Source organism: Cyprinus carpio, chromosome A20 (assembly GCF_018340385.1).
Source record: "Cyprinus carpio isolate SPL01 chromosome A20, ASM1834038v1, whole genome shotgun sequence".
Taxonomy (NCBI): Eukaryota; Metazoa; Chordata; class Actinopteri; order Cypriniformes; family Cyprinidae; genus Cyprinus; species Cyprinus carpio.
Genome location: NC_056591.1, coordinates 13,192,426 through 13,213,020, shown reverse-complemented (window position 1 = coordinate 13,213,020; position 20,595 = coordinate 13,192,426). Strand labels below are relative to the sequence as shown.

Here is a 20,595-nt window from a genome sequence, read left to right as displayed (position 1 = left end):
CAGTATTTGACTCGACCTTCCATGTCAAGAGTGATGAGTGAACTGGAAATAATTACAGCCACAATTTTTGACATCTTGGTATTGACTCATTGGATCAGACAACCAACATTTTTTACACTTGCGCAAAATTGCGCTCACATTATTTGTGATGAGGCCATGTGAAAATTATGTAGCATACTGCTTCTTGAAACATTAATTGTTGCATAATACACTGTTACACTCATTTTTAAAAATAGTATGCTCTGTGCAGATGTGTATTGTGCAGTATTTGGTAAGCAATAAGTCAGTATTCCACTAATACAGCCCTTGTGTCTAGGCGAGACATGATGATCAATGAGACGTCCGATTTCATAGCCAAACGCACGCTTGAAGGGCTATTTTTAGCTTTTCTGTAGTCTGAGAGTGATGTAATGAGAGAGAAGCTAAAGAACCAGATTAAACTTCTGTCCACACTCATGTAACCTGTGAGACTTGAGTGTGCCAGTACAAAATATATTTATAAAAGTTTTAAATAAATATAGAAAAGTTCATCAGGTGTTTTGCCATTTATAAAATTATGTGATCATTTTCTTGACTCAGGTTACATATAGCTAAAATTCTTGGAATTCTTGTACATAAATGCTAATATTTTCTATATTAAAAAAAAACTATAAAAGGTAAAATGTAGACATATACTGTAAGTAAATGAGCTTAAGTGGCAGGCTTTAATTAAATCTCAACATTGTGCTAGTGAAGTGTAATTTGTAACGTGAAGCTGAACAGTGTTCAATTGTTAAACCTCCACAGTTAATTACATATCTATTTGTACTAAGCTATTAACAGCTGGCTCACATTCCTGAAGGTGGATTTCAGAGGTGAAGTAAGGTTAACAACAGCCAGAGTGTGACCTAAATATCCCACTTGTGCCTGGACCATAGAACTGTCAATTAGCTGTGAATTGTTCAGTGACTGCATTTATTTGCTACAAACTACAATAGTAAGCCTAAATATTATAGTGATAGGTTATTTTGGGACATAACTTCAAACGTCCACTAAAACCATCAACCACCAGTTGGTTAATATTAATATTTTTTTTAGTATCATTTTAGTATCATTTTAAATGTTTCCCAATGTTTGGTTCCACAAACTATCCTCTATCACTATCCTGTGATATTAAAAAAAAAAAATTTATATTTTGAATTGACTAATCCAAAAAGAGAGATACAAATTATTGAGAAAGATTATGCATTTTAGAATGCATTTACATTTACATTTAATCATTTAGCAGACGCTTTTATCCAAAGCGACTTACAAATGAGAACAATAGAAGCAATCAGATCAACGAGAGAACAACGGTATACAAGTGCTATGACAAGTCTGTTAGTCTAGTACAGAACACGTAGCCAAAAGGTTTTTTTTTTTTTAAGAATATGATAGACAAGAAAAGAAAAGGTAAGTACTAGTATTATAATGCAGTTTAGAAACTGAAATATTCATCTCAAAATGAACATGCCCTTTAAATAAATAAGCTTTATTTCAAAAGAGGTCTGTCAGAAGTTATAAATATTTACAAAATGTATTTCCAAACAACATACAATGTATTTTTTCCCACATCTAGGTTTCTCTCTTAGAGAAAAATAAAATGGTTTAAAAAGACATACATAAAACATAAAAATCTTTCAGTTCAATTGCACTTTACAAATATATACACAAGGGAACAATCCTCTTACTCATTACCTATAAAACAACAAAAATGTGTTACTCTTAATATGACAATATCAAATTGCATCTATGAGGATGACTAATGGAAAAAGATTTTAAACTCAAATTCTGACAACAGAGTACCAAACAAACAAGGAATTCTCCTTACCATCTCTACATTTACAGCCATGTTTTATCAACGGGAATGACGACCAACCTCATTCACAAAACAAAAGGGGGGGAAAAATTAAGTGAATCTAAACATGAGGCCTATTGGCAGATAAGCATTTTTAGGTCAAGCGATTTAAAAGCATTCTGTAGTCTTCAGAGGTTAGGTTCAAAGCATTGCAAATGCTGCACGTCAACGTTGGTGAACAAGTGAGGGATGTGTCTTCAAATTACTGGATACCATTGTATGTTCATTCATGTTCCGGGCATCAAAATATTTGTCTGCACCTCAACCAAAATACCAACTATAGGGGATAACCGTTGGCGCTATCACCAAATGCGTGCCATAAGAAGCGGACAATAAGGCGTGGAATTTCATGTCGTGTAGCATTATTGCGTCTACAAAGCTTTATGCACTGAAAATTCGATGAAACCGTTCCTGTAGGTACGTGGGGTTAGTGGATGTTTAATTGTACCGTGACAGGGTATTTGTGTAAAATTGGTGGGTGGGGAGCCCAGCAGCAGTGTAGCCTCACAGTGGCAGGTTGTCTCGCTATGGACCTTCGTGCGTATTTAACACCGTGGGGCCCTCACAGTGGTGTGCGTCGTGCCAGGTCTCTCACTCCTTAAATTTTTCTCGCTAAGTTGAACTGACCACGCTGGTAAGGACTTAAATCCGCAAGAACCAGCCAAAAACATTACAGCGCTTCATAAAAACAGGTAATAACCCCATGGATACGATCTGGCATCAGCGTTTGGTAGAGATATGTTACTCACTCGAAACGGCTCCCCCGGTGCTTCAAACAGATGCAACGCGCAAAAACAGTACAATACACTTACCCAGTCGATTTGTCAGATTCAAACATATATTTCTTCAGAGCTCGTAACAATCGATGGAGATCTAGCCGCCATTTGCCATTTCAGTCAGTTCGGTCTTGTTGTTCAAGTCGCCATTTTCCCTTTCGTCTTTGAAACAGCGGCACTCAGTTGAGAGAACCCGATCCTGCGATCTGTCTAAAGAACAGCAAATCAATTAGCGGTACAACAAGCTGTGGTCTGACGTGCAGATTTGAAAGGAACACAAGAATGAAGAATACCTGACGCTGCTGACGTCGGTGAACCTTTTGGGGACAGGAGCAGCAAATGGGGTCTGGGGGAGGTTGCCCTCTGCCTTTTTAAGCGCCTGAGTGGTTGTCCCGATCTGCAGCCCTTTCAAGGACCATGGCTGTTAAGGGGTAGGCATTGGAGTAATGTGGAATTTTGGGGACGTCGGTGGGCACATGGGAATGTGCCACGCCGGTGTTGGTATCTAGAAGGTGGTCATCAAAACCTGGTCCCACGTCACCACGACCGTCCCCGTTCGTCTTCAGGGATACAGTTCGGAGCGACAGGGCTGCGAGGGGACACCTTGGGAGTCGGCAATTTTGGAGTGTTGGGCGGTGGGGAGGAGGGCGGGCCGTGGCTGTGATGCCTAGACTTGGAATGTGGAGCTTGAAGATTTCGTGACTTGTTGGGCAGGGTTGGCCTTGGGGCCTTGACCGTTGTTTTACGGGCATGGCCCTATGACACCCGCGTACACCAAAGACTCTTGTGCAATTGCGCTGTTGAATGGCTGCTTGAGACTTTATCCTGACATCAACCCTCTGAAAATTTCATTCTCTGTTGCACGACTTTTCACCATGCGCCGTTAACACATCGTTCTTGGAACCACGCGTCAGGACTGTGTTGCGGGATGAGGGGTCACAAACACCTTCAGAGGAGGAGTGTTGGCGGAACATGTGAGGCTGCGAGTGCGGGATTGAAATGTGACAGGACTCATTAACCTATAGCTGGGGATTATGTTTCGATTTCTATCCGGGGTTCTTTTTTTTATGGAAACCAGGGTCTTCATGTCCCAGAGTGGGAGAATAGGCTTTGAGAACCGGCTCTTGACATGCGGACTAATTTTGGTGCTTGCTTATATCCCCTTCATTTCGACTACTTTCAAATGGGCCAGATGATGGTTCTCTTGACTTAATTTTCGCGCATCAACTGAAAATTGATCCTTTGAACTCATCCATTGATCCACAGCCGGCATTGGCTCTAAATGGGCCTGGAATTGAGAAACGGCAGGTGCAATCCGGAGGCCTCCACATGTCCTCGCGTGGTACTCGACCCACAACTGGAGTTTTCGGTTTTCCCAGAATGGTTGCTGTTCCTGCTCAGCGCCACTTCTCCATCGAGAAGAGCGTCTCCGCTATAATCGGGCTCCCAGGACGCTCATAGTTCTTGTGCATCAGGACCGTGGCTGTCCAGTTCCAGGGTGCAAAAACCTCACGTGACTATATGCCTTGTGGGCCTGAGAGGCATGGTAAAGGAACGACTGCGAGATCTTCTCGCCAAATTAGATTGCGATGTATGGACATGAAAGATGGCAAGGTTCAGAGTTAGCGGGAAACTTCATAACAAGCAGCTCTCATCGAGAATGGCTGGGTCGACCAGCATTATTGTTATTCTGAAGCAAAACTTGTCAGGGGGCAAAAATGGAAAGGCCAGGGAGATGTGAGGAAGTTAGATGGGGTGGGCTTATTTGGTGTCCTAATCCCAATCAAAGCTCGCCCCTGGAAGTCCTCTCCTTCTCGAGGTGTTGATGAGGGCCGAACTTGTACCTTGGTCACACTATGGGAACCCAAGATTAGCGCAAATCAGAACCTATGCAAATAGGCACTTGAATAATCTCTCCCCATTGGCGAGTCGGAGACCAAAGTGAAGGTTAAGTATTGTTGTGTGCTCGGTGGGGTGAGAGTAATGTCATACAGATCCGGACTAGGTCCAGTATGGTGGAGACGACTTCGGCCAGTAGGCAGTAGATTTCCGTAGGTCCTCAGTCCAGAGGTACATTCGTGGACAGACCTGTCAGAGGACAAAGTAGCAATCATGAGGGATAGCTTTTTCACACCTTTCCACCGGGGCTGATCACTCTTCATAGCATGACAGCTTTTACATTTGTGTACCCTCTACTCCCATAGACCCATGCCTAGGAAGTATTCTTTGGAGGGCGTTCCTTCTCTACCAGAAACTGCTACCGAGTTTCACTTATTGACCTCTTTGGCCCGCTGTGAAGATGCCCGGGTGGGTAGAAAGAGGTTCCTTTTTTCCACACCTCCACATTCAATCTCTGTTTCCTTTGAAGAGTTAGTGAGTGTTATTTTCAAATGTAGCTGTGCTCCAGACCCACCTGTTGAGTGCCGTGTTCAGTTCCTTGAACAAAGATAGTTCATACCTGACGCGGATTCCACCAAATGTCCCCCACTTCTGCGTGAGGTTCCTAGCGCTTGCTGCAAAATAACGATTTGCCAAATGCCATTTCGTGCTAGATCCGTTGCTCTATGCTTAGGGATATAATGTTGTAGTATTGCGAATTTGGATGCCATTAAATTGGACATCAAACACTTTTACCACGTCGACAGCATTGATTGATTCTATAAAGGAAGCCTGAGCCATATCCACCAATAAGCCAGGGAACAGGCAGTTTTGGCGGACAGTTTTTGAAGAGAGCTTCATGTGTACTTTTTCCCTCAATTACAACTCGAATGGATCGCTCACATGTCCATAAAACACATCTATGGTTTGTTCTGATCGGCCTGCTGCTTCACTCACGTGTGGGATGCAAGCAGCATTTCTTTTAATAGCTCTTGTATCTTGAGGTGGGACTGTTGTTAGAATCAAGATGACTTTGAACTCTTAGATTTCGCTCTGAATATTTATGCAGGGCTGCAAGATTTCGTGTTGGGACACTCGTTTCCCAACTGCCTATACTTTTAAGCGGCGACTGATATCAGTCCCTGAGCTGAAAATCCCAGCACCACTTTGTCTTGTTTTCGCTTGGGACGGAGTTCTGGCTAAACCAGGAGAGTCCCTCCTTCTTCCACTGCTCCACTCACTATCTTCCACCAGCATAGAGAGATCATCATTCCCGCCTGTCAACCAGCTGAGAGTGCATCGTGTTGTACCATTGTAGTAGCGAGTCTGCTATCTCAGATGGAGGTCAGGTGACTTTAGTCGTACTCCTGTGTATCTAATTGTCCATAACACTTCACATTCAGTTCACTCCCTTATACAGCCAGGTTGTGTCTACCGTAAATGGCAGCTAAGATTCCTTGGGGAGAAACAAACAGCCCAATAGAAAAGTAAAGGAGCACAGGTTGGACACATATAAAACAGGGTGGGAAACGTTCATGCAACCATCATTGCCATCAAATGTTCTATTAAAAAACGTTAATGGTCTATTCAAGGACATTATGGGAAGCGTACACGATGAAACAAAGCCATATTGTCGGCCGAAATAAAAACCCCAAAACGTAGCTTCTGTTACGAACGTGTTGACATGTGGGTGCTATCTCAGCATCGCTGATGGCGGTACTTGCTTCAACCTGACGGCCTGGGCCTGTAAGAGGCCTCTCTCAAGTGCTCATCTGAATACCCTTGATGTCCTAATTGGAGTAAGCCCATCATGGAGTCGTTCAGCAGGGCACCAAGCAAAAAGGGGTGTGATGACTTTGTGTTCTGATTCGCTTCTCGTATCAGTGGAGTCTGGCATCAGAGACGAGTTGTGAAGATAATGAACATAGTATCCATACACTGCGACAGTAGCGGTCTGCTGATCATTTGGACCGGTACTTGTTCTCTCTAACATAATTGACTTGAGACTGGTAGAGTTCTTTGATCCGATAGACAATTTCAGGATGTTGCTATGATGGAGAAAAAAGCACATGTGTGGTATGTCATATAATTTTTGAAGTTTCAATTGCTTTACCCCTGGCCCCCTGACTGTCCTGTGTTGAAGTATCCCCGACATTCTGCAAGAATCACAAATAACGTTGCGTGCGATCATCAATGTACTGCTGCCCTAAATTGTGCATATACGCAGAACCTTCAGGTGGCACACCATGCCCACCCTCCATTCCGGTAAAGTCGTGTAGACACATATATTTGAGAGTCATGACACTTTGGCTCGTTTTTTTTTTTGGTAGCTTGCCGAGGATGACGCATTATCTTGAGCATAGCCACATATGATCCTGGTGGTATAATTATGACTCCTGAATCTCGACTTCGCTCGAGACCGCTTGGATTTCTCGGCAGATACATTTTGCTACACCCCCTGATCCTTAGTTGCTTCATAAAGCCGTTCACGACTCTGAAGTCGCAGGAGAATATCGATCTGAACTAACTGCATCTGGAGTATTTTAATCGGGGTGAAAGATAATACAAGACAACATGAATTATCTCTAATTCCCTTAGAGTGTCTTCGAGAGAATATGAAGGCAGTGTATCGACAGGAGCACGATTTGGAGATTCTCTTGTCAGAGTTAATTTTGAGAATGAATCTTTGCGTCTAACTACATCAGATTCTATTAAGTCTTGGTACGGTTTCTACCTGCGGCCCCTGTCACAATGGAGCTGTGCTCTAGGCACAGAGGCCTACTGAGCGTTATGGGGCGTTTTTTATTGGGGGACATCTGTCCGTGTACGATACCAATTTGGTTGGTTACACAGTGAAAGGCTTCCGCATAGAGTGGAGCCCTCACAAGGCGGAGTGGTGTAGAAATTCAACAACTGGTCCAGAACTGTATGACAAGGATGACGTAGTGAATAAGGTCCTCTCTTTTTCGATGCTGGAGATCGAGGGAGAGCCGCGATCACTCATACCGCATGCTCACATTGCTCCCTAAGCGATGCTCGGTGATTACATCTATAGACAAATGATGAACTCCTCCCAAGGATCCAGATTAATACTGCTAGTTTAGCACGAGATCGAAGCATCGTGTCAGAGGTTACGCCACTCGCGGCTCTTCTTTATCCGAGGACCGTTGCTCTTCTTGATTTTTGTAAGCAGGCGATAAGGTAGATCAGAAGTTCTTCCATGAAACTCAGTTTATGCTGTGTGGACTATGCACTCCTCAGTTGTTTTGCAGGGATTTGGGTGGTGACAGCTACCATTGATGGGGACTCAGTTTCAAGGTGTCCGTCTTGCTCAAATTCGTTACTGATCTTGACCTTTTTCTGACAACACTGTGCTTTGGTAGGAGAGTTCTTTCTAAAATCTTTGATAAGGGCATTTTTGATGCTTTGTGCTATGTACCCCCCTATGCTCCAAAACGTCCACCTTTTTATCTTTCTCTGCTCCTTGTCTATACCCTTTTCTCCAAACCAATTTCCATTTTTGACAGGGCATTAATTATAATCCTCCATCTTTCTAGCTTTATCATAGCTGTGAGTGGACCCTTACTGCCTTTAATAATGATGATTTCTCATTAAAACACCCTCGCGTTGAAAATCACATTGAGCAGAGAAAAAGCGCTGCCCAGAAGCAGAACTCACACTGTTCTGGCTTAGATCTTTTATCTTCAGCTTTATTATCCTTTTCCCGCACACTCCTTCGCTCATACTCTTTGCTACTGTCTGATCTGTTGCTTCTTTCTTTACTGCTACTGCTGCTGCTGCTGCTGCTGTTACCTATTTCTTTTACTCTGTGTCACTCTCCTTCGGCCTCTTTTGCTCATGGTCTCTGCTTCTTTCAGTTCTGCTGGCTCCTCCTTTCTGCACTGGAACGTTTCTCCTTGTTTCCTTTCATGGCCACTTGCATCTCTTTTCTTCCTTTGTGGTTTTGGGAATGGCTGTGCTTCATCCCACCACAGTACAAGTTGTGCTGGCTCAAGCCAGAGGGTTTTGTTTCTCTGCTAGTTTCTGTCTGCATTTAGATTGATTGCATGTGCCCTTTACTCTGTGTCTCTACATCGGCCATTGTCTTAACAGAACTTCTGGATGAACTGGGAAGAAACAGATGGTGAGGCTTTGTGTGACTGCGAGGAAGGGGTTTTTGACTGTTCCTGAACTTTTAAGAATGACTGGAACCCTCAGGCTGCTGATTCCTGTTTTCATTGGACACAGAACTATCTTTTAATGAGCTCCTTTTCAGTTCTTCCTGACTTGCTGTTCACTACTTCTCTGAGACTTTTGTGACTCATTCTTATCCTTCGCGTTACACTCTTTGTCCTCGGCTTGTGCCATTTTTGTGGTTTTTCTAGCTTATCTGCTTGTTTTGATGGACTGTTCTTATTGTCCTCCACCAACTACAATCAGTAGTTGTATCGGGAACTACTCTGTGCAAGAGTCATTCGTTTGAGGGGGAGAGCATCTGAGACATCTGCCACTGTCGATGTGGTGGGATTTTTTACACTTTCTGATGTTCTATTAGGATGAACAGGTGCGTACTCCTTCTCTTGTTGAACAGTGGGGGTCTGAGAACAGTCAACAGTCTTAATGTCAGATTTAGCAGCCAGATTTATTCTGACACTGCAGAGGACTATCAAGAACCAGTTCTAGGGCATCTCTGGAGCACCTTCAAATGGTTGTGGTGAACTGTAGTTACGTTGTTGGTGGGTATATTTGTACAGTGATCCGACATAGAGAGTTTCTTACCTTTGTGCGGATTTACACTTTCATTCATAACATTATCTTGTCTAGAACCTTGTGATTTCAAAACAGAACTGGGTGTAGAATTATCTCAAACTGGGCCTTGTGGTTGTCGGAAACCACTTTCCATTTGAGATCGATGAACATTTGTTGACCGTAACTTCCTCGACCAATGACCTGTGATGACAACACACACAAAAACAGGAAAGGGTGAGTTTTATATAAAACACTCCAATCCTGACACAAGCCAGGCTTTGCATGAAACATCTGTTTGTGATCTTCGTATACCAGAGCTGGAGTTTTACCTATTACTGAGTCTGCTAATTTCCCCATCCTTACGCACAATTCTCCATTCTAGCCGTCTTGATGAGGAGAACAGATGTTCTTCTTCAGGAGTATATTTGCACTGTTCAAACTGGAATTCTTTAAATAGTAAAAAGCGCAAAAAACCAAAACTATTTATTCCAAGATTGTAACTAATTTGTGGTGGTATTTATTCATCAATGTATAATAGATCCTACCGTTAAAAGGAAACACACCTTTGTCTGCAGTAGCTGTAACTGTGAGGGCAGTTCCTTAACTTGGTTTTTGTGCTTCATCAAATTTTTGCTTTAACTGTAATAGAAGATAAGTACAATGAGACAACATTTTTCTGTCCATTTCTTCACTTTTAAATGCAAAACCAAAACAATAGCATGCCATGCATCCATATTCAAAGCTCTCAAGTTCACATACCTCATTATAAGTCGATGCCTTCCTTTTCGTCTTGGTTCGCTCCCTTGATAATGTCCTCATATATATCCATGGATTCCATTGTGTGTGGGAAAGAAGAGGGTTGACTTACCTAATTTAAAAAAAGGACACTACAATAATTACTGGACAATCTAAAAAGTGTTATCCTTCTATTTCTGAGTACAAATACATAAACAAAGTGACTTTCAATAAAAAACAATGTGCTGTACTCAATTGAAGACTAATTAATGAAACCCACCTCTGTGCCCATCAATCTTAGGGCTGTTTTCCAGGCCAGAGTATATATCCACCGAGTCCTTCATTGTGATGCAGAGTACCTGTAACAAACACAAACACTGATATGTCATAATGCAACAACAACTCCAGCATATACACTTGAACAATACATATATGTTATGTTTTCAGAGCTTTGAAATCTTTGAACCAGTTAAGACAAAAAAAAATTGGGGAATAGAACAAAAGAGGTAAATAAAACAGCATTATCTGGATTAAATGACATACAGAACAAATTACATACGATAAACATCAGACGTCACACTCATGCATTTTGTGCCTATAATAATGTTATTTTATTCTTGTGGATTATTTTTAAAATCAACTTGAAGAATAAAATAGTGATAAAGGCTTAAGTAAATACTAGATAATAGGTACAATCACAGGAACATACTACTGATCCCGACTGAAAACAGCATGTTTAACAATGTGAAAATAAAGAAACGTCTGTTGCACAGGAGAGAATGGCTGTCTTACCAAAAGGCTTGTCATCAAGATCTCCATAAAGTTCATCCATAAAATCCATGTTAGTCAGCTACCGAAAGACAATGAATAGCACAGTAAGTTCCTGAAAACAGTGACTATATCAGCAACAGGTCAACTTCACCACTTCCTGTCATGTAGTGAAGAAAACACCGTACTGAAATAATTTAAAACGTGATACTAAAAGAACAAAAGAACCAATTAAAATATAGAGCTGGAGAAGTAATAAAAACAGCCAACAATTCCACTATCAATTCTTTACACAAACTACGCTTGTGCAATCGTGGATTTACATAAGCTCCGACGAATTAAAGCGACCAAAATACATTATACCTATAGTATGTTCACAAAGTGAAATCAAAGTTACAGTAACTTTATATGAACAATACCTGTATCTCTGGTGGTGAGCTAACGACAACAGGCGGATATAAACTGAAAGATGAGCCAAACACTACAGAACAGACTTCAGGATCTGACACTCATGCTAATGCACGGGTAACTTATAATGACATTTACAGTTAATTCCCAATTTTCTTGTAGACAGCGATTAAAATATTCCTCGTAATACTTCCATCAGCTCCGCGCCAACCTTTCACCATACACATTCGCCAAACAGGAAGTGACATCATTTTCCCGCGGTCTCCCCTTTTCTAAAAGAATGCCATTATTGTTTTTCTTTAAAGGATATAATTGTGTGCTATGAAAGTAATGTTAACAAAGGTCTTGAATACATTGTTAATTTATTCATATTGCCGGCAAAATTTTATATATATAAACAAAAGTGCTTAAACTCATCCCCAATATTTAAGGTATTTTTAGTGGAATTTGATTCTTCACTGAAATTGTTAAAAAACAAAAAGTCATTAACATGTTTAAAATATTATGACATTATTTTTAGATCCCCCATTACTAATTAATGTCACACTTTGTATTGCACTGACTGTCTTATGCTATGCTCTGTATGTTATTTGTTCTATGTTCATTAATGTAAGATTGAATAAAAAAAAAAATAAAAAAAATAAATATAAACATATAATAATAAATAAAAAAAAAAAAAAAAAACATATATATATACATTAAAAAAATTTATTTTCTTAGCTAAATTTCACATTCCTAAGCAATTGCTCGCATATTTCTAGACTTTTAAATACAAATAGTCTATATTTGGTATTTGTATGATATGTTATAATGCAATATTAGATTGTTTCGTTTTTTTCAGTACTGGTATGCTGTTTATTGTATTTTATACGTATGTTTATGTCGTTTCTTCTGGGGTTTTAAAATGAGAATAGGAGACTATTTTTAAAAACCTGAATATTTAATCCCCTTTTTACTTTTAATTGGTTAATTTTGACTATAGCAATGCATATTATTCTTAAAAATGGTGTAATAGAAAACAGTTTGACTAAATAATGTAAAGCATGCCTCATCATAGATTATTGCTGGCCAAGTATTTATACAGATTGCAACCGTATTAAAGCTCAAATCCAACTACTGTTAAGAAAACACCCTCCAGAGCTTGTATCATTGCCAAAGATTACCTACACTTCACTCGTTGACAAAAATTAAGTAAACAGGCCTCATAAATGTAATTAATGTGAGTAATGCTACACCACAGCTCTGTGATTTGACCAAATATGATAAAGTCTATACACGTTTTGAGGAGCATTGGAAATTAAATACAGCTGTGGCACACACTGAATAACAAAAAAAAACATATTTGTTACATATTTAAGCGTTTCTTTGCAAAACATTAAACAAAAACAAATCAACAGCATGTTTGCAGCGCAGAGAGCGTGATGACCCGGAAGTGCTCTTCAATTACTCACATGTGGACAGGGATTTTAATACTGACGGGAACGTGCTCGCTGTGTTGTGACACAACCTAGACAGTCAAGCGAGTGATGAATCTTATGGTTCCCATCACGTAGGCTACTTGGAATATTAAAGCCTTGAGCAGCCGCAGAGGCAGCGTCGGAAATCTTCACGACAAATGATAGAATGGAAAGCTTGGAGCTGAGCCTGACATCTCTAGGTGCAATCTCAAGACATATCGATAAAAGTCACAACGAACTCAGCAAGTATCTCGCAAAACAGGTAAGTCAGCATGATCTGAGCACTTTGTAAGACCGTTATAAGAGGCTTTCTTCTGTCTGTTTAGCACATGCAGAGTACAGTGTTTCTGTAGTACACATGCATGCATGGTTTAAAATCATTCGTTTTAATAATTACTGTCATTTAAGTGTTCTGCCTATCAGTCTATTTTGGGGAATCCAGTCTTGTTTTGAGCGTGATGGTTTATTTTGGTCTTTTGCAACATAGTTTAAGTAGTTTGGGTTGTTGAAACATGCCACCACTGTTTACTATCTTGACAGATATACAGTGTACAATATAAAAGAGACACTGTTTACTTCTGCAGTCATGATCATTATTCACTGAAACTGGCGTGAACGTAAACCAGCTCTTAAAAACACACTGGAATATCTATCATACTTTGAAACAGATCCAAAAGTGTCCATATGGGAATTTTCTAATAGGATTCCGACATAAAACGCGACAAAATTAGATTTTGTAGCACATAGGGTTGTAATGACTGCTAATGGTATAAAATATTCCTTTAAGATAAAAAATAAATAAAAAATTACTCGTATAACTAATTTTTAGATTATTATTATTATTGTTGTCATTATATTGCATTTATTTATTTATTGTTTTGACTGGCATTTTTTTTGCTTGTAGATATGGAGTCAGCAGGACAGGCAGTGTGTACTGGAATGTCTTGTACAGCTCCTGTTGGAGAAGGAGTACACTCTCCTCATTGCTCGTCACTTACGGCCACTGATCCTGGACCTGTTGGAGAGGAATGCTGAGAGGATCAAAGTAGATGTCAGGCTGAATCATGACCTCCATGAGCGCTTGTGTGTGGTGGCTCTAAGCAAACTTCTCAACATCAGTCCAGATGCTCAAGTGTAAGTGACCATTCAGGATTACATGATGTAAAATATATTCGCAAGAAGTTTCCCATAGTCTTGGAAAACCTGGAAATAAAAGTAAATTTTTGGAAGTTTCTTGTGTATTTATTGGATTTATCTGTTTGTGAGCAAATCTCTCTTTTTTTTTTTTTTTGAGTCAGTTCTTTTCAATAAATCTGTCAAATCCATTCAGTCATTAGTCTAAATGTCTTTTAAAGGTCAAAAAGTGTTGGAACCCTGACCCTGGTTATGTTATTACCACTTCAAAATAATTGTCCAGTATGTCATGATCAGATTTGAATTGTTTTCTCACAGGTTTGCAGCGAGGTATTTCAGCAGCTCTCCCCCAGTATTTCAGAGGCTCTTCTTCACCAGCGAAGAGGCTGTGTCCATCCAGTATGGGCCTAGAAGAATGAAGTTAAGGGACCTGATGGGGGCCACCCTCCGCTTCCTCCAAAGCGACTGTGAGAAGTTCCGTGTCCTGTGGGACTGGAGTGCCTGTGTTTCACAGCTTCTCACCAGTGACGTCATGGTCAGAAGGTATTGCCAATTTGTAGATCAGACAAAGCCTCTCAGAACGTCCAGAAATTCACCAGAACTTTTCATAATATCCTTGCATTTTTCTCTGTTTTTTTATTACACTGCCCAGTGCCTTGCCCTGGTATCCCACATGACAGATAACCAGAAAACAATATTTCTGAGGAAGGTACTTTCGAGTGACGAGATTCTGCGTCTGAAAAATGAAGTAAGTTTCATTATCTTTTTATTTTTATGGTGATTTTTATCACCTTGTTCTAATTGTTCAGAAATTAGTTAATAGCTTTACACAGCAGCTGGAAGTAGAAAAAGCTCTTGTTTTGGCCAATCAGGGAACGAGTTTGTAGGTCACTATGGCGGAAAGAGAGGGTAAATAAGGTCACCCGTGGTCAAGTGGTGACAGAAGACCTGACGCGGAGCGTTACTGTGGTGTGTGGGGTGATTCTACCTAGACAGACCCCTCGACAGGATGAACAGGCAAGGCAAACATACAAAAACAGAACATTAAGCTTATTTAAAAAAAAAAAAAAGAAGCCAGATTTAATATAACTTTAAATATAAAATCAGTTTTTTTTTTTTTCCCAATACCTCTATTAGTGTAATATGGGAGAATGCGCATGTATTGTAATGTCACTAAATCTTCTATCATTCTCAGACAAATCTAAGCAGTTTGGTGCTGGTGGATGCAACCTGTCAAAATCTTCGGCGACTTTCCATGGCTGTGGCGTCCCAGAAGCCTGTTCTTTTGGAAGGGCCAATTGGATGTGGAAAAACTGCTCTTGTATATCTTGCTGCCGTCACTGGGCATGTTAAAGCCCCTGATATCCTTAAAGTTCAGCTTGGAGATCAGACCGACAGTAAGGTGAGATTTGCTTGACTTTTAAAATATTCTAGTATTCTTTCCATTGTTTTCATTTTGCTGCTCATAGCTTTACCATATTTTCAGTTATCTGCTGTTAAAGGGATAGTCCACCCAAAATTTAAAATCACCCCATGATTTACTCACCCTCAAGCCATCCTAATAGGGGTGGAATGGTTCAACTTACTCACGGTTCGTATCACGGTTTGAGAGTCACGGTTTCGGTACCGTTCGGTATGTGCTATGTTTTGGGAAAAACTACACTGTCAAATTAAAATAAAGAAAGTAAGAATGATCCAACTACAAGCAACAACACAAATAAATACAATAAAGTAAAGATACAAATAAAATAAACAGTGATTTTCAGTTTTTTTAGGTACAGAAATTGAATAAAGTAATGAAATGTAAAACAGCATTGCATATTTGACTGTATAAATTCTTCGCTTCAGATGAGCGCACGCAGAAATCTTCTCACTGCGTGCGTAAGCTCGAGTCTTCTGGCTCTTAAATGTTTAAACTGGCAAAGCTTACATGAGTTTAGTTTAAACAGATATCAACGTGTGCTGTTCAGGTCTCACAAGTGCGCGCAAGCTATCAGCAACCAGGTGATTATAACATAAATGACTGCTCATATTCCAGCATACGGCATTTACATTGGACAAGAGTAAATGGTTTGTCCACATTTTTTATTTTTCATTGCTGTGAAAAGCCAGAATTTGCATCAATCAGCTGAACCATACATTAGCCGAACCCTGTTTGTTTTACCTGTTATTTATAGCAAACCATTTTACAGTTGCTTTGACAGATTTAAGTTGAACCGTGGTCCTAGTGCATGCCGAACCGTGTATGAAGAACAGTACTGTTTTTTCTTTCTTTTTTTTTCAGCAAACCGTTCCGTCCCTACATTGAATTCCATCCCTACATCCTAAGTGTATATGTTATATTTAAAAATGTCCTGGCTCTTCCAAGCTTTATAATGGCAGTGAATGGGTGTTATTATTCAGTAGTCCATAGAAACTGTCTTTTGTAAGAAAAAATACATTTTTAGAACTTTATAAAAAGTCATCTCTAGCTTCCACTAACTGTTGTACACGCGTTCACAATAGCAAACGCATCGATTTGCTTCAGGAGGCCTTTCTTCACCCCCTAGAGCCATGTGGGCCAGTTTTTATGATGGATGGATGCACTTTAATGGACTACTTTTGGACTATTGAAAAATAACACCCATTAGCCAGGACATTGTTAATAATCCCTTTAAGCACTTTCATGCCTTTGTTTTCTGTAGATGTTGCTGGGTATGTACAGCTGCACAGATATTCCTGGAAAGTTTGTGTGGCAGCCAGGATCCCTGACCCAGGCAGTCTCAAAAGGTTACTGGATTCTGCTGGAGGACATTGATCATGCTCCTTTGGACGTGGTGGGTGGAAAATGCACAAAAACATGGACAACATACAATCTTTTATAGAAATGTTTCTGTTATAATGAGTTGTTGCAGATTTGCATTAATTATAGCTGTGTTTGCATTTACAGTACTTTTGATGCAGTTTAAGAAATATAGCATGTGGTGTATTTACACTCTGCACGAGCTTGCGGCAGTGCACATTTACACAGCATTATAGTATAGAATTACAATCTGTAAGTGACAAAAAATAAAATGTGTTTTTTTTTATCAGTAAAAATGTCATTGTATTTTCATTTCATTAACAACTGTATATATAAATGTTCAAATTGTGAATTTGTAAATAGACTGTATGTAAATGTGTATAAATAAAACTATTTGTTCTTTTTTTGTTATAAATGGTTTGGTCTACTGGTAAATGGTATGGTTTAGAAGATATAGCTATATTTAATCATGCTCTTGTTGTTGTTTTTTCTATAGCTATCGGTTCTGCTTCCTCTCATGGAAAACAAGAAATTGACTATTCCAGGACGTGAGGACTGTATTCAGACAGCCCCATCATTCCAGTTTTTTGCAACACGAAGGTAAGATCTTTTACACACACACACACACACACACACACACACACACACACACACACACACACACACACACTGTGCCAGCCAAAAGTTTGGAATAATTTATTCCTGTAAAACCAAAGCAGAATTTTCAGCAGCCATTACTCCAGTCTTCAATATGCTGATAAGAAATAATTTAAACTACATTTTTTACATCAGTTTAATAATGATTAAAATCATTATTTTTAGGACATTTTACAGTGGAGGAGCCTGGCATCGACCACAGAGTTCACATGCTGCACTTCTGGACAAATACTGGAGTAAACTGCAGATCGGCAACATGAGCCGAGAAGAACTTAAACAGGCAAGCTGTGCCTTAACAGCAAAATAGATTTTGTGTGGGTCCTGATAACATTTTTCATCTCTCATATTGTGTCTCTGTTCAGGTCCTAATGAAGAGGTACCCTAACCTGGCAGTTGTGGTAGAGCGTCTTTTGGACATATACTGCCAGCTAACAGGAGACAGACATCAAACCAGCTCCAGTCCACAGGGTCCTAGTGCAGCCCAAAACATATCCGATGAACACATCACATCACTGGAAGGCAGAGGCCTCTCACTGAGGTAACACTTTTCATTACATGAGAAAATGTTCAAAATCATTGTTGCAGAATTATAATAAGTATGAAAAATAAAAAATATGCAATAATTAATAGCGTAGTGATATAATATACTGATACAAAGTTATGTACTCCAGACCATTTCATGCTAATTCGGACTGTCTCTAAATCATCAGATCAGATTTGTATTTGTGCAGTTTCTTTTAAATGCCCGTGAGCATTTACGAATATCTCTGCATCTAGACATGACACCATAGACTTATCAATAAATGATGAGTGTCATTTAGGACCTCACCGTGTAGCAGTGACGCTACAATACAACCCTTACACCAGTGTTACATTAGAGCAGAGTTGTGATGTATCAGTCTATGTCCATCCGTTGTGTATTTGGGCCTCAGGCTGTTCATCAGCTTTCCACTGGACGCTGCTGCAGTTAATGACACATTGATCTCTCTGTACCCACTGTGGAACCCCAGCCAGAGACGCAGTGAGAGATTTGGGCTGGGGCAAATCATTTATGTAACTAGCTTTGTATAATAGATGCCACACACTGATGTAGAGTGTCATACCTGTCTTGTAGATATTTATTACTTATTTTATTAATATATTCAAACCATAAATATTCAAATCAAAATTAGACAATATAAATTTAACAATATTTTTTGTAATATGTTTTTTTTATATATATATATTTTTTGATACTTGATGCTGGCAAAGTGTGTCAGATGAGAGGGCTGTCCTGTCAGGAGAAGTTCAGTGGTGTGGAGACCCTGCTGTCACTAATCAATACACTTCCACTTCCTCGCTCAATCCCCTACTTTGTAGAGAACCTGGGTGAAAAACAGTTTGAGCAGCCAGTCTGCCTACGGTCATGCCCCCTAACAATGTTTTGGCGACTGTGATTTCAAGTGGAAGTAAAAAAAAAAAAAAGGCTCACTAAATGGCTCATTTATTTGAAGAAAACCGTCATATTGTGGAACATTATTACACTAAAATATCTGTTTTCTATGCTAATATTTTTTTAAATGGAATTTTGGCCTGTGATGACAAAGCTGAATTTTTAGCAGCTATTATTCAAGTCTTTAGTGTCATGTGATCCTAGAGAAATCATTCTAATATGCTGCTTAACAAATATTTGTTATTATTATCAATGTTAAAAACAGTTATGCTGTTTAATATTTTTGGGCACAGCATGGTACATTTTTTTTTTTTTAAGATTTTTGATTAATAAAAATGCAAAAGAACAGCATTTATTTGAAATAGAACTCTTCCTTGCTAAATAAAAGTCCTTGCTAAATAAAAAGTATACAGTTCTTAAAAATTTTTACCAAAGACTTTTGAAAGGTAGTGTAAATCTTTCTGATAAAAAATCATATTAAAAAAAAAAAACTCAGTTACTTTCTTTGCATCTTTGGTAGTAAAAAGTTTTCTTTTTTTTTCCATTCTTTTTTTTTTTTTAACAGAGACTTGCTGAAATGGTGCGAGAGAATCTGCTTAAATTTTGACAGCTCATGCGCTTCTACAGCACAGAATGTGTTTCTGGAGGTGAGTAGCTGTAGTCACTTTCATTATTCTGTTTTTCGCTTGTTGGATCACATTAAAGTATTCATTATTAATAAAATAATTATTTTGTGCTGTTTTTCTCAGGCTCTAGACTGCTTCACTGCCATGCTCTCCAAATCTGAGAGCAGACTCAAGATGGCAGAAATCATTGGCAGCAAACTCAACATATCCAGAGAGAAGGTGCGAGCCTCCACCAATGTGTTATCTCTTTTCTGACACAAGCTATTACATGGACATGGAAAACCTTGAGAGTAACAGAGAGTTTTACAATTCCCTGTAAATTTTGACATTTATATTTGTGACTTTCAGGCCTGGAATACTCATGAAATTAGTAAAATATTGGAAATATCAAGGAAATTTCTGCTTGGATATTGCTTGTTTAAACATCTATTAAAGAGTAAAACTTTTTGGAAACAATTAAAAATTAACTAAAACAATCAAAAATTACTTGGAAAGTTCATTGGTCAGAAATTGTACAATATTACAGTAATTGCCAAAAAGCACCCTGTTATATTTCTCCATAATATATAGAGACTATTCCCGTCTAATACTGTCAATATGACATTTCAGGCTCAGCACTTTTGCCAGATGTACCTGCCTGGAATCAGTGTGACGGAGCTGGAGGTGTCGGTGGGCCGTGCAATGTTACTACGCAAGCAGAGCGACACTGTGCGGCTGAGCATGTGAGTCTGCATAATCAGATAATAACCTTACCCATCCCCATTCATCTGTCTCACTCTTCCCCTTTCAATCTACTCTGTTACAAATGGAGTAAATGCCAGCCTAGCTGTGCCAACATTGACCCCTGTGTGGAAGGCACCCTGCTGAGAAATTGAGTCAGTATGGGATTGATTTCTTAAAGGGGTCATCGGATGCTACATGCACTTTTACAAGTTGTTTGAACTGAAATGTGTTTTGGCAGTGTGTGTACACAATCACCCTATAATGATAAAGATCCACCTAGTGGTTTTTATTTAATCCCGTTAAATCATTTCCCCTTTCTTAAATCGAGCTGATCTGATGTCACACAGACAGGCCCCTCCTACGATAGTTTGATTGACAGTGGCGTTTCATCACAGACTGGACTGGTGTCTTACCTTAGACCCGCCCTGAGTGAGCCGTCATCAGTCCGCCATTGTTTCACCGCCGGAGCAGATGTAGACAAGAATGTCTCCTAAGCGACTGAGGTGTTCTGTTGTTGGATGTTATAATGAACATAGCAGTCTTCATTTACTCCTGACATCTGAGGCGCTGAAGACGCAGTGGATTACATTTTGT

At 39.5% G+C, this 20,595-nt stretch overlaps 1 protein-coding gene and 1 pseudogene across 1 annotated transcript; one reads left to right on the top strand and one right to left on the bottom strand.

Annotated features, from left to right (window-relative positions):
• Positions 1 to 3,023: 3,023 nt before the first annotated feature.
• Positions 3,024 to 10,855, bottom strand: LOC122148920 (annotated as a pseudogene).
• Positions 10,856 to 13,803: 2,948 nt separating this feature from the next.
• Positions 13,804 to 20,291, top strand: LOC109112981 (midasin-like). Its single transcript, XM_042777246.1, has 10 exons — positions 13,804 to 13,808; positions 14,100 to 14,316; positions 14,977 to 15,183; positions 16,466 to 16,597; positions 17,060 to 17,163; positions 17,386 to 17,500; positions 17,583 to 17,758; positions 19,218 to 19,299; positions 19,402 to 19,497; positions 19,888 to 20,291. Exons 1-10 carry the CDS (start codon positions 13,804 to 13,806, stop codon positions 20,002 to 20,004), a joined length of 1,251 nt encoding a protein of 416 aa, XP_042633180.1. The 3' UTR covers positions 20,005 to 20,291.
• The last annotated feature ends 304 nt before the right edge of the window (positions 20,292 to 20,595 follow it).

Bases quoted from the DNA above. Each gene is read 5' to 3' on its own strand.
- LOC109112981 (XM_042777246.1), top strand. The intron at 16,598-17,059 runs GTGGGTGGAAAA...TTTTTTCTATAG, and splicing joins ATCATGCTCCTTTGGACGTG to CTATCGGTTCTGCTTCCTCT. The intron at 17,501-17,582 runs GCAAGCTGTGCC...GTCTCTGTTCAG, and splicing joins GCCGAGAAGAACTTAAACAG to GTCCTAATGAAGAGGTACCC.